Source organism: Tripterygium wilfordii, chromosome 3 (assembly GCF_013401445.1).
Source record: "Tripterygium wilfordii isolate XIE 37 chromosome 3, ASM1340144v1, whole genome shotgun sequence".
Classification (NCBI taxonomy): Eukaryota; Viridiplantae; Streptophyta; class Magnoliopsida; order Celastrales; family Celastraceae; genus Tripterygium; species Tripterygium wilfordii.
Genome location: NC_052234.1, coordinates 9,713,093 through 9,726,206, shown reverse-complemented (window position 1 = coordinate 9,726,206; position 13,114 = coordinate 9,713,093). Strand labels below are relative to the sequence as shown.

The window sequence follows — 13,114 nt, the reverse complement described above, 5'->3', positions numbered from 1 at the left end:
ATGATCAGATAAATATATCGTAAGGACAAATGCAATGGTGGGCTTTAGGGCAAGAATGGATGGGTTAAATGAATCTTTAATGGGAAATGGAAATCCATACAATGATGGGCTTTTTGGCAATTAAAGTTGCTGGACCAATTTTGGGAACAAAGACTTCTATTGGGGCTTCAAATTACTGGACTGATGTGGGCCCACACAACATTAACTGCAAACTTATTCTCTCTCCTGAGATACTGTTTTGTATGTCTCTCTTTCTTTAGTTTTTTTAAAAGACCCAAACCCATGAATATATACATGTGTGTATATACACACAAAATGGACAGGATGAAATTTAAAATTTTTCTTCCATCATTTACTATTTTTTTTTAAATATTGTATTTATGTGCTGTAAAATTTTATTAATTAAAATAATTATTTATGGTTAATGTAATTTTATAGAAAATCGTTTTGAATAGTATATATATTGTTGTATGTATTCAAACATTTACCACCAAAATTAACTAACTAACACCAATATCTATTTAACCCCATTGTACAATGACAAGAGACAATACATTTCCATTTCTATCCACATCAACAAAACACCATTCCCAGTACAATTTACTATTCCCATTACCTACCAACCATTGGATTTGCCCTAATGGTTAAAAAATAAGAAGCACTAAGGGCTTACCCGTTTAGGGTGTTCGGAGGTGTTGGAGAGGGTTGGGTTCGTCCCGAACACCTCCTAACCCTTGACTGTTTGAGACGTTCGGGATCGTTGGTACAAACACTTCCCAACACCTCCCAACCCAACACCTCTCAACATCCTAAACGGGCAAGCCCTAATAGAACAAAAGTGTGCTCAGTAAGGAATGGATAATGTGGAAGCACAAAACAAACTCCAAAGAAGCTAGTCCCACATCACCATTATGAAACAACTTTCTAAGTCTGGCATCAGCAAAAAACAACAAAAAGTTTGCCATTCAAAACCCCCCACAAAGCCTAGATAGTACTATCCGTAAACGCGTATCCAAACCAAACCAGAATCACCACCAAGAAACTTACCATTCCCAACCAGGAATAATATTATACCCGATCTGCCACGACAGAAACGCATCAAGACATGCATACCTCACTTGCTCTGGAGTTAGCTCCTGGTTGTCCCACCGGCTCAACGTGATCCGCTTCGGCTTATACAAATCCTTCCCCAGCACCTCTCCAGCCAACTGCCTCAACCCTGCGTTCCTCAGCTCCGGCACTCCCAAACGGTCCGCTGCCTCCGTCCTCAAATCAAGTGTACGGCCCACTTCCAAACCATAGTCCCTCCTTAGTTAACCAACGTCACTGTCGATGCCAACGCCCACAAATATATTATTATCATCAAGTAGAAAATGTTGGAGGGAGTTGGTGATGCGGGTGTGGATTAGCTGGTAGATAAGACAGCGGTGGGAGACGCAGAGCTGGAGAGTGGCCACGGGGTTGTAGAAGTTGCGACTGAAGGACGGTCGCCACTCAATGTCCAGGCCCACGAAGATTTTCGCCTGGTCAGGGTTGGTCTCGGATAGCCAGCGGATGACCATGGCTGGGGAGTCCGTCACGAGTGTGCTGATGGTGTCTGAGTAGAAGTTAACATCGTAGATAACGTGATTCCTGTTGTCGACGGGGATGGTCTCTGAGAGGAAGTAAACTTCGGGGACCGGGTAGATCGACATTATCGATTTGCAAAAAAAAGCTAGGGTTTGCACAGAGAAAAAGATAAAAGTTGCGTGTGGGAATGAAAATAGGGAGCGTGGAGACCGATCAATTAAACCGTACAGAGCAACAGGTCACGTCAAGGCACGATCGCCTCGCATGCGCGAGTAGCTCGAAATTTTCCCGCTTAATAAATGGGCCTGTCACGAACATGGATAAATGCATAAAGGCGGCCCAACGTTGAGCCCAAAGGTCAAAAAGAACATGCAAGTCGTCGTGTCTGGTGGTTTTGCATGTTTTGTCGATCAAAACTGAGTCTGCGGTGACAAATGTGTCATGGTGTGATGCAATGGCGAGGATAATGAAAGAAACACAAGAGTGAAAAATATTGTACAAGTACTCATTGAACTAGTTTGAACAACTGAAATTATTGCAAACAATTTGTATTCATATATAGTTGAAAAAACTAGCAAGTTATAAAAGTTTGAATCAATTAAGTTAGTTGGTGGCGGTTAGCAATTGCAATTCAGTACACCAATAAAGGTTGTGATTGCAGAGCTTTGCGTACCGGTTTAAAAGCTTTTGAGATCTCTCTCTCTATCATGCAGCAGTTATGCAATCTTCCCACGATCCGTATATTGAACTGAAGCAACTTCCTCCAAAATGCTGCACATACTCAGATAACACAGCACGAGCACATTTATCCCAAGTCATTGCCATGTCTTCAAGAGACATGGGCGCCGAGAGTTTGCGCAGGGACATGCTGAACCTCTTCTTTGCTTTCATTGATAGATCTTCGTCATTGCACTCACTATCATCTACAGCCTCCTTACCATGGCCACTGCAAGTAAGAGAATCGTTTAAATTAGGTAATTACTTCCTGTGTCGTCATCTTGCGCATCGCTTTTAAAAAAAAAATAGCAGCTTATCTGATTTCATTACAATACGAAGCTGAAAAGTACTCTACCAAGAGAGTTGAATTTTGAGTGTCTTACCTCTCACCGACAGTACTCAACCCGTCAAAGATTTCTGGAGAAGAATTTGGATAACTCGCAGGAATGAACAAAAGCAAGGGAAGCATTGACCACTGTAAACAACATTGAAGGTCAACCACATCAGAATAACAATCTAACCTTTAAATTATAGTTGGCAAGAGGGTTCAGAAATCTCAAAAACCTGTGATGAGATGTGAGGTTTAACATATCCACTGAGAGCCACAGGGTTGTAAGAGCACCTCACGATGGTGCCTTCACCAGCTTCGGTTGAATCCAAGTCTATTACCGTTTCAATTAACCGTTGGTTAATGGATCTGATCTCATCCAACAATGCATGTCTTGGCTGCAATAAGTGATTAAAATTATATCCATGACATAGTGAGTATATCCCAAAATATTGAAGATTAGCAACGTTGCAGTTCCACTGATAGACGAGTATAGTATCGAGTTTTATGAAGAAGGTCTAGGGGAAGTTTTTTTGAGACACAATGTCATAGAAAATAAATTTAAAAAGGCTTGCTCAAGAATTTTCTGACAGCAAAGGCAACAAGAACATTTTGTACACTCTCATCTACTTATACTCTACTATTTTAGAATCGCTTGTTAGCATCCTATAAAATTTTCCACCCATCATGCCAAAAATCTTTCCCCAGTCATCAATTCTTTAAGAATGCAATTACTCTCCCAAAATACAGTGTACTACACAATGAGCCAACATAAAGTACAGGACAATATCAACGCCAACACGAATGCAACACATAAAGAAAATAACTAGAGACGACTCAGTGCACAATGGTTTTACCATGGATGCATTTTATAGTGCATAATGGTTTACCATATGGATTAGGCGGATCATGAATATACCTCTATCCTTTGTCTCTTTGGCTTCAATACTGCAGTTGAATCCGAGTCATGTACCAGATCACTTTGCTGATTGATGCCATCAATTTCACTAAGGAAAGAAGACATGGTATCCCAAGCTGATACACTTATTTTGCGCTTAATCTTCTTGGAAAATGAGCATTCTCTGTGTGAACTGTTCCCCACCCATGTGTTGCACCTTGTTGGGTACACTGAATCATCAACAACAGCACCTGCCGTGTCACTACCACAAGGTGTTTCGGCTATCATATCAACCACATTGACGACTGATTCGATGTCATGGACAGCAGAGCACAATGTTTCTGTTGACATCGATTCTACCTGAAAATTGTGAAAATAAGTTAGAAATCTATCAAAAGAGAGAGTTTTTTTTTTAAAAATGTGAGTTTAATTGGGCAAGTCATCTTCAGTGACTATTGAAATGTCAAATTTCACAACTTGGCGAGAAGAAAGGAATTTGTACTGGTCATATCAGCAGGTCTTCATAAAAACCCGAACATATATAGTTCTTTATGTTCAACAAGCATGAGACTCAATGGGAGTCTGTGATTACTTGAATGAACAAGAATTAAGTCGTATAAATTGGACGCACATGTATCTAGTGGACTGAGAAATAACAGGAATATATACACACCGCTTTGATTAATCGTTCGATTGGCTGATTTGTATCTCGTGGTTGCTGCTGTCCATCAGGGCCAGTAATATCTGTTGGCAACGGGGACGCTGACATGTCTGATATACCAATGCTAAGGGACTGATTGTCAACTTGGTTATGTATCATGTCTTGAGCTAATGAATCTGATGTCTGGGAATGTGCATTAAATTCACTAATTGATAGTGGAGAAACACCAGATGGATCCTTTGCATGGGCTACAGATGTAGAAGATGAATTAAGTGGGGAAGAATGAGAAGGTATTGCTAATGGAGTTGCAGATTGCAATGTCAACCTAGCTTTTGAAAGAAGAGACAAATTTTTCAGGTCAGAAGGAGTACGGGAATGCTGAAACATTGGAAGAGAGGAGGCATGCAGTTGAGTAGGTGTTCTTAGAAGGAGCATTTGGTCGGAACTGTTTGAAGGTTTACTGGCCAAGGGATTAGCCATTCCTGTGCCAATACCCAAATGGTTATTCTGCATCAGCACTTGTTGCTTCTTCTGCTGGAAACATTGTGGCCGAACAAGCCTTTCGAGGTGTTGTGGTTGTTCTGCTGGATTTTTTGCAGCAGAATCAAATGCATTCACTCTGCTATTACGAGAAATGTTAGACTCTGCTGATGCACCTGAGGTATTTTGGTGTAACTCATGCTGCAGCATACTTGTTGCATTCCTTTGTTCAATTTCCACTTGAGAATCATAAGGAATTGAATTGAAGATGTTTGAATGCAAATTTTGATTCTCCAACAGTGTTGCTGATAGAGAAGATGAACCAATTACAGTGCTTCTCAAGGCTGAGTTTGCTGTATTGAACTGAAGTTTCAGGTCCCTATCACGCTGCAGATGAGATGTTGGAGTTTGACCACCAGTTGGCTGCGTAACTTGCACATGGTGCTGGTTGGAAGCAGAATTACTGACCGAACGAGCAAGGTAAAGCTTGATATCGTGATAAAAGCGATCAACCACTATCCGAGGATGTCGAATAATATCAACTCGGGACATTGAGAAGAATTTAAAAATTTTCTCCAATTTGAACATAGTTTTCTTATACTTATCGGATACATCCACCCTCATTTCCTGCAGGATGAGGAAGGTATGAACATAGTCAATTTCTTAAATTTACAACAATGTAAAATTTTTAGGAAATATAAATAGCTTCTATATACCTTTTGGGAAGCACACTTGCACTTTTCATGTAAATATTCCAAATGGTGCTGGTACTGCTTCTTCAAGGACTGAATCTGCGAACAATACTTCAACTAATGACAACAGATTCATGGTTTGTGAAACAGTGATAGATTTATGTAAGGTGTCTAAATCATGATCGGCCCAGGATATAGAAGATTTCATCCCTCATGTAAACAAACACACAGAGACTCAAAAATATTATGATCAGATTCTACAATATCCAGCAGTAAGTAGACCCATTAAATATGAATCTTGGAAGTGGCATCCTTATGGACAGGGGCTGTGACCAGAATTATAAAAGAGGCTGTAGAAAACATCAATAACTTCCGGTTGTCAAAATATGGTGCTAATTTTCAAAATGTAATAACTATGTTAAAAGGGAGCCAGGCAAAAACTAAACCGAGGGAAAAATCAGTTCAGTATTGAACAAAGTACCTTCTGATAGGCCTGTTCAATGTAATCTGCATCCTTTGCTGGTTCACTGGCTGCCATTGACTCCAAAGATGCTACAATTGACAAGAAATCATTAAGCCAAAAATGAAAAGAGAAACACCTCACCCTCCAATCCCACAAAAGGAAAACAGTCGAACAGATAAAGTTCCGCCGGCAAAATGAGGGAAAACATGGTATAATGCATCGTAAAAGAAATTTCTCCATGGAGAGACAAAAAGTTATCCCCAGAATAAAAAAGGTATAAAAATCACATTGATACCAAAATGGGAAAATTTTAAAACAAAATATACATCCACAAATCATCAATCAAAAGTCTTAAAATAAAGAATATTAAAAAATTGATCAGAATGGGAAATATTCTATTATGGTTGAGGAAGAAAATCCAAGGTTCTCAAACAATGAATAGAGACTAGTTCTTCACTCATATCGTGAAAGATAATGAAATTATTAATAGAAAATACGAAAACTACATGGAAAAAGTATTTTCCATTCTTAATTTCAAGATTCTAAAAAGGTACCAGCACATCTACCTAACGTTTCCATGGAAATTCCTGAAAAAACTCAGAATTGACCGTATAGTCTCTCATCAATATATATTGCTGGTCCTATAACTCCCTATAAATCTTAATCCGTCAAGACTCCCTATAACTCTTGTTCTAATTCTAATTTGACAAATGTTAAAAAAAAAAATTTAAAATACAACAAGCCACCATAGTTTGATCTTGGACTGAATTTCATGATACTAAAAAAAATAATTACACCATAAAATGCATCTATATATGTGATTGACAGGAAGGTAACTCAAGGTATATAAACAGATTGAAAAAAAATACTAATAACTGAATTAATCTGACCATCATTTGAGACTCAAAACCATGAGTTGAGTTCATTCCTCACCAGATGAAACCCCAGGGAAAACTCTCGACTGAAACAGCTTCTGCTGATCAAAAACATTTTGAGGCTGATGCAGGGCAGCAGATGTTTGCAGTTTTTGCTGCATACTTACATGTGATGGAAAACTTTGCTTTTGAGAACCCAGAACCTGTTCCAACTTAACTCCTTGCATGGGTTGCTGGAATTTTGGCTGTAAACCTGTAACTTCTGTATGCTGAAGAATTTGGGATGAATGCTGAAGCAATTGCAAGTTCAAGGCCTTTGATTGTGGTCCAACCATATTTCGCAGATTCTGGACTCCAGAAAAATATTCACCATTTGTCTGAAACACTGAGTTCTGCAGCAATGAAAGATTGTTTTGCTGGTTGAATTGTTGCTTCTGCTGAAATAGTATAGCATTTGATTGCTGACCAGATGCCTGTCCATGTAGTGGTGTTGGTAATATCATTTGCTCAGAGTACTGCATCTGACTTGGCTGGGGGACAATGTGTTGCTGTTGTTGATGGACATGAAATTTGTTGATATTGTGATGGACATGAGCAGGACAACTAGTTTGTTGCTGGGCGTTGTGTTTCAAAAACTGATGCTGTAACTGCTGTTGCTGGCATTGCTGGTAAGCCACTTGTTGCGAAGGCAGAATTCTTGGAGTGTCCATTTGGGTGACAGAAACATTGAGTTGTGTGTCCTCTTGTCCATCCAACTTTCCAAAGAAGTCATGTGAAAGTTGGAATGCATTGTGCAAACTACAGCTAATCTCAGCACCATGCAGCTCAGAATTTTGAGTTAAACCTGTCACAGACAATAGAAACTATCTTAACTCATATTTACGGTAGATTCAGAGAACCAGTTTACAGTATTGATGGGATATAACAAGCACAACAGCACTAGAATATGCATACTGTGAAGTATTAGTGCTTTATAAATTTCTTAAAAAATGGATATAAATCAGAATGGATTCCACATAAATGTTCACGGAGGATGGGAGTAGAGAAAAAAGAACTCAAACAACTTTATGAACATGTCAGCTTAATTTGCAGATTAGGAACACACATTGCACTTCAAAATATTGACGCAGAGTCAATATGAAACCACAGACCAAAAGAACTGTACATGCATAACAGCTTCGACACTAACCAAACTGTAACTACGAAAAATATATTCCACTTCAAAACCACATCATAGGTTCTCTTCTTCATTGAATAGCTGACGATATCCATCAAAGAGAATATACCAAAGGAGATGCTTGAAGAAACATATACGGAGAATAATCCATGGCATAACATCCACTAATCCTCCAAACTAAAATCCTAGATGCTTTCTCACATTGCAAAATAACTTGACAACTACAAACAAACAACCATATATGGTAGAGCAAGGATTGACTGTGAAATATATGCAAGAAAAGGAAAACTCCAAAAAAATTCAGATTACAAAGTTAACCATCCTAAAGTTTTCACCAGCGGCAAGTAGAGGGAAATAAAATACCATAAAGCATTGAAAATCTTTCCTCTTCCAAGATAAAATGCATACTTTGGTTACAAGTAAACATAAAGAAAAAAGTAACACACAAGCCAAAAGCAATACTTGGTTACTTTTTTCATAATGCTCGTATTCTCTATCATTTGCATGCTTTTTAATTGTTAATTTAACGTTAAAAAATCCAAGAGAAAAAGAAATAGTAACATGTTTTCGACTCACACTCTAACATGAGAAGTAATTTGAAGTGTTCAACTTTGCAAATTACTGTTATATCATGCACTCTCATAATTTTCATCATGGATATGGATTCTAGTAGCTGAATTAAGGCTTTGATGATGATAACAGATGTCTCATTACCTGAAGTGGAGGAAGATGCTCGAACATCAGCATAATTTGATCTCTCTATTACGTCAATCTTTCTTTTTAATCCCATGATATAGTTTTCCTGATCACCAATATTCAAATAAAAGATGACGAATTACACTCACTATGCCAGTACGTAAATTATAAAACTAATAAGTGAAAGATAGACAACAAAACCAACTCAAACATGTATTAAGTCTAAAGAGAGAAGCATCAATATTTTCCATAATGCGCAAAGAAATAAATAAAATGAAAAGCATCATTCATTGATTGCTTTATTTATCCTAAATTAAAAGCAGAAGTTTTCCTAAGACGTTAAATATTTTAGTTCTCCTTTGAGTGAAATTATATTTAATAAACATAATAACTTTTTTCTTTTTAGGCATAAACATAATTTCCTTAAATAAATAAAAGTAAATATGTAATACTTGAAATATTAACAGAGAAAGGCACAATTGGCAGAGGAGGAGAGAGGAGTGATTGACAAACGAGGAGGAAGAAGATGAAATAGAGAAGGAAGAAAAATCAAGCCCCATTGTTGAAATGTGCAAGGTGCGCGCTTTATCAGGCATTGCTTTGCTCTTCGCAAAAGCACACTACTCAGTGCGCATTTGAGACACTGTCGAAGCGAGGCGCAAGCTGTGTGCCCTGCATCGCTTCTCGCTTAAAGTGCAAGAAGCACTTGCTTTTGACAACTGAAGATAAAATCGTAAAACGTGAAAGAATCTTCCAAGAAGGCTTGACCATGTACAACATAGAGATGTCGGTGCATTTGAGCAAAGAGTTGAGAAAATTAACTGAAAAGGTAATAAAAAGAGAACAGGGAGGCCAAAGAAGACAAGGATGGAAATGATTGAGAATACGAGCTCTTTATTGATTTCAAGTAATTTCTTCTATGGATTCGTGTAGTCGAGCACAGACTGTTTAAGTAAATATTCATTGCTATTAGTCATCTAGATTTACATAATTACAGTGCATAACGCTTCCATTAAGATAAGAGTACAAATATGAGGAGGTTAAAAAATCAAGATAGTCAAAAACTTCCAAGAAAAATTGAGCACTGCCAAACGAAGAATAAATGGAAATCAGAGAGATAGACGTACCTTCTTAGCCGCTTTTTGAAAGAGTTTCTCTTCACATCCTAAAGCAACTCTAGCAATATCATTTAAAGTGTCTGTATTAGAAACTGGCACCTTTGTCTTCAACATTCCATAACTGTTATAGTAAAACCATTATTTAACAAAAATTACCGATTCATTTCATTATCATAAAATTATAAGAACTTGAAGCAAATGTATTAAAGGAAAACAAATCAACAGAGTACTCTGGAAGATTTATATGATGCATAAGTATAACAGAGTGCTTCATACAAGAAGTACATTAACGAAATCCTTGCAAATAAAGCATTGAAGATCAAAGCTGAAAACAAAGGAAAGTTCACAATCGGTCAGATGTCTGAACTAATCAATTGTCAGTAAAGCATTTCTTTTCAGATTACACCTGAAATACCTAAATTAGCTTCTTTAATCTGCAACTGAATGATGCTTATATTGAACTACCAAAAAATCTCAACTGTCAAGAGACAGCATGTGGGGCATGGTGCAATGCGGACTGTGGCACAGACGTGTGTTTCTGCTCTATTGAATACATGCAGTGTACCTCTGTCCCTAAGCAATATTCTTCCTTAAGTTTGCTGTAACTATATAGACAGAAAAGCCCTGCAAGTTGCAGAGAACTTGAGGGAGGCCCAAATTGAGCAGCCAATGCCCAAGTTGCAAACACACTTATCTTACTAAAATTTTGTTATTGTAAGACCGATAAAGGAAAAATAAAGCCTCATACTGAACTAAAAGAGTGAATTATTCTTCAACAATTCAACAACAGTAACCATAAAATAAGTCCTTGGATAGGTTAATTTGCTGAAATAATCCTAGAGGGCTCACACACTAACTGTATTAGAAGTCAACAGATACTGCATGACCTATTACACAATTGGAGCCTTTAAGCCAGAAATCTCCCGGTACAAAATTGTGCACTTTCAGTCAAATAAAACCTATCCGACAACCATACAATGAGAAACAAATGGAAGCAGTATAGAGACATTAATCTTACGTAAATCAAACACATTCCCACATAACATTGATTTAAAAAAACCCTAAATCCATAAATAATACACTGATACAACATCCAGAAAGAAAGAAAAAATAAATAAAGGGTTTGAATTTTTTTTATTTTAAAAATAGATATTAAAGGGTTTTGGATATTGAGAGAATTACAGCCTATTCACGGCTTCCATTCTCATATCGGTCGTCATTCCTGCCCTCCAGTCATCGCTTTCTGTGTTCGATTCAATCCTCACCGTTCTACCACCACTGCTATCGCCCATCATGCAAACCCCACAATACGATTCACAGCTAAACACCACTGAAACATGCAAAAACCCCAAACCAAAAAAAAAAAAACAAAAACGTCGTTACTATATATCTTTTGAGGTCCACAGATAATCGGATTTCAAAACAGGGAACAATCGAACAACAAACAAAAACGAATGAAACTGAAGAAATAAAGCATACCCAGATCACAAATTAGACCAGAATGTACAGTAGTCAGGTTATTGATTGCTCTTTCAATTCGGATTTTGTTGATTCAGCGGCGCATTAGTGAAAGAATCGTTTTAGGGTAGAGAAAAAAAGCGTGAAGACATAAGGCGGTTGCGTAATGGAATATCTGTGTGGGATTTCTGGGGATCGTTACGTGATACTACCCCCTTCGAGTGCGAGCGAGTCTCTTTTAATGCAATGCAAGGCATCGTGTGTGTTTCGTAAAGATATTAATATTAATATATTCATTTTCCTTTTTCTTTTTTTTAAAATATGTTTTTATTGGAATTAAATTTTCGACAAAGATATACCTAACCCAGACAATTACCAACCAAACCAAGACAATTATCAATCAAACCACTTCTTGTTGGTTATTCATTTTCCATATATATGTAGATGTAAATATAAATATTACTATATGTGTATATATGTTGTTTTTCCATTTAAGATGAAAATTCAAAATAATTGTTTGATCAAATTAAGTTTGGAAAGTTTTAATTATTTTTTCTTAGGTAGAAACGATAAAGAATGGGGGATTCAAAGTCTTAACGTTGCAGTCAACGTACTGTGGTAGTTGCTATTAAATCACGGAGAAAAATTAATTTAAAATATGTGTTTCTTTTAATTTACCATAATATATGTCTGTTTGGTATAGCATACACGGGAGACGTTGTACCAAACACCTCAAAAATGTTAGATTATAAGTTTTAAAATGCTCGAAAAAATAAACTTCAAGTTAAAGCATATTTCAAAACTTTGTTCTCATTTCTTCTTTTCTTTTATTAAGATAATATTATCTACAATATTATAAATTTTTAAAATATTAATTTCGATTTTATTTATTTAAAAATATCTTGTAATCTATAACTTTGAACTTAAAACTAAATTTTATAATAGAAAAAACGAAATTTACCATAAAATAACATTTAATTTGTACAATTCTTAAATTGTTGTATAATTTTTATTTTATCTTTTTAAACTAAATGTAATTTATTTGTTCACATTATAAGTTAGCGTCGACTATAAGTTTCACCAAACACTTCGAAACTTATTTTACAGTTTACAATATAACTTATTTTTCACAACTTATAAGTTAACTTATTTGACGGCAAATAAATTTTACCAAACGGAACCTATATCTATGAGTTAAGACACAAATACTAGTAGAAAACATTACGAATCAATTGATAAAAGTGCCTTTGATTACTTAAATGTCTATCATAAGTACTTAACTACTCAGTGATGATTTGTCGTAGAATGTCCATTTGGTGAGTCAAACTTGCACGTCCCTAACAAAATGATTCATCCCTAGTGCACATTAATTAGTGGCTAGCTAGCACATTTGGTATTTTCAAATTCATGTATATTACTTCATTACTTCAATGTAAAGTAGAAGTCATTTTTCATTTGATTTAGGTTGAATATGGATGGTTGAAAAGTATCATGACTGTTTTATTCATTACTTACAGTTGAATAAGGGGTAAAATTCGATCCTCCCTCTCTAAAAAATAAGCATATATATAACATCATAGCTCATAGGAAACAATTGTCATTAATTATTCAATTTTCAAGTAAAAAAATGCGAATTGAGTTTATAAAAAAAATAAATTAGTAGAAGTTTTTCCTCAATTTTTGAACGTGTCGTTTTCATTTTGTTTCCTAACTTCTTAAACAGTATTAATTTGGCTCTAATTAATTATTAGCAGGACTCATTAAAATATTATCACATGCATGCCGTTGTAATGTTATTATTTAAATGTGGTTCTAAATTCTAATTATATGTAATTATATATATATAGCTAACTGTGATTGTTTATTTACAATATAGTAAAGCATTTATGGTGAAGCGGGTTATAAATTGTTTGTTCTTCGATGATGAGATGGGATTATGGATACTTTGAAAAACCCTAATATCAAAAGTACGTGCATGGCAT

At 36.2% G+C, this 13,114-nt stretch overlaps 2 protein-coding genes across 2 annotated transcripts; both read right to left on the bottom strand.

Moving 5' to 3' along the window:
• Positions 1 to 727: 727 nt before the first annotated feature.
• Positions 728 to 1,694, bottom strand: LOC119995620. The gene is made up of 3 exons (XM_038842131.1): positions 1,424 to 1,694; positions 1,048 to 1,288; positions 728 to 824 (listed from the first exon to the last, which is right to left on the bottom strand). Exons 1-3 carry the CDS (start codon positions 1,692 to 1,694, stop codon positions 728 to 730), a joined length of 609 nt encoding a protein of 202 aa, XP_038698059.1.
• A 451-nt stretch (positions 1,695 to 2,145) lies between these two features.
• LOC119995319 (mediator of RNA polymerase II transcription subunit 15a-like) lies at positions 2,146 to 11,353 on the bottom strand. Its single transcript, XM_038841791.1, has 12 exons — positions 11,154 to 11,353; positions 10,857 to 11,004; positions 9,684 to 9,795; positions 8,575 to 8,662; positions 6,742 to 7,527; positions 5,827 to 5,897; positions 5,370 to 5,444; positions 4,186 to 5,280; positions 3,534 to 3,872; positions 2,851 to 3,012; positions 2,670 to 2,761; positions 2,146 to 2,515 (listed from the first exon to the last, which is right to left on the bottom strand). Exons 2-12 carry the CDS (start codon positions 10,967 to 10,969, stop codon positions 2,275 to 2,277), a joined length of 3,174 nt encoding a protein of 1,057 aa, XP_038697719.1. The 5' UTR covers positions 10,970 to 11,004; positions 11,154 to 11,353; the 3' UTR covers positions 2,146 to 2,274.
• Positions 11,354 to 13,114: the final 1,761 nt, after the last annotated feature.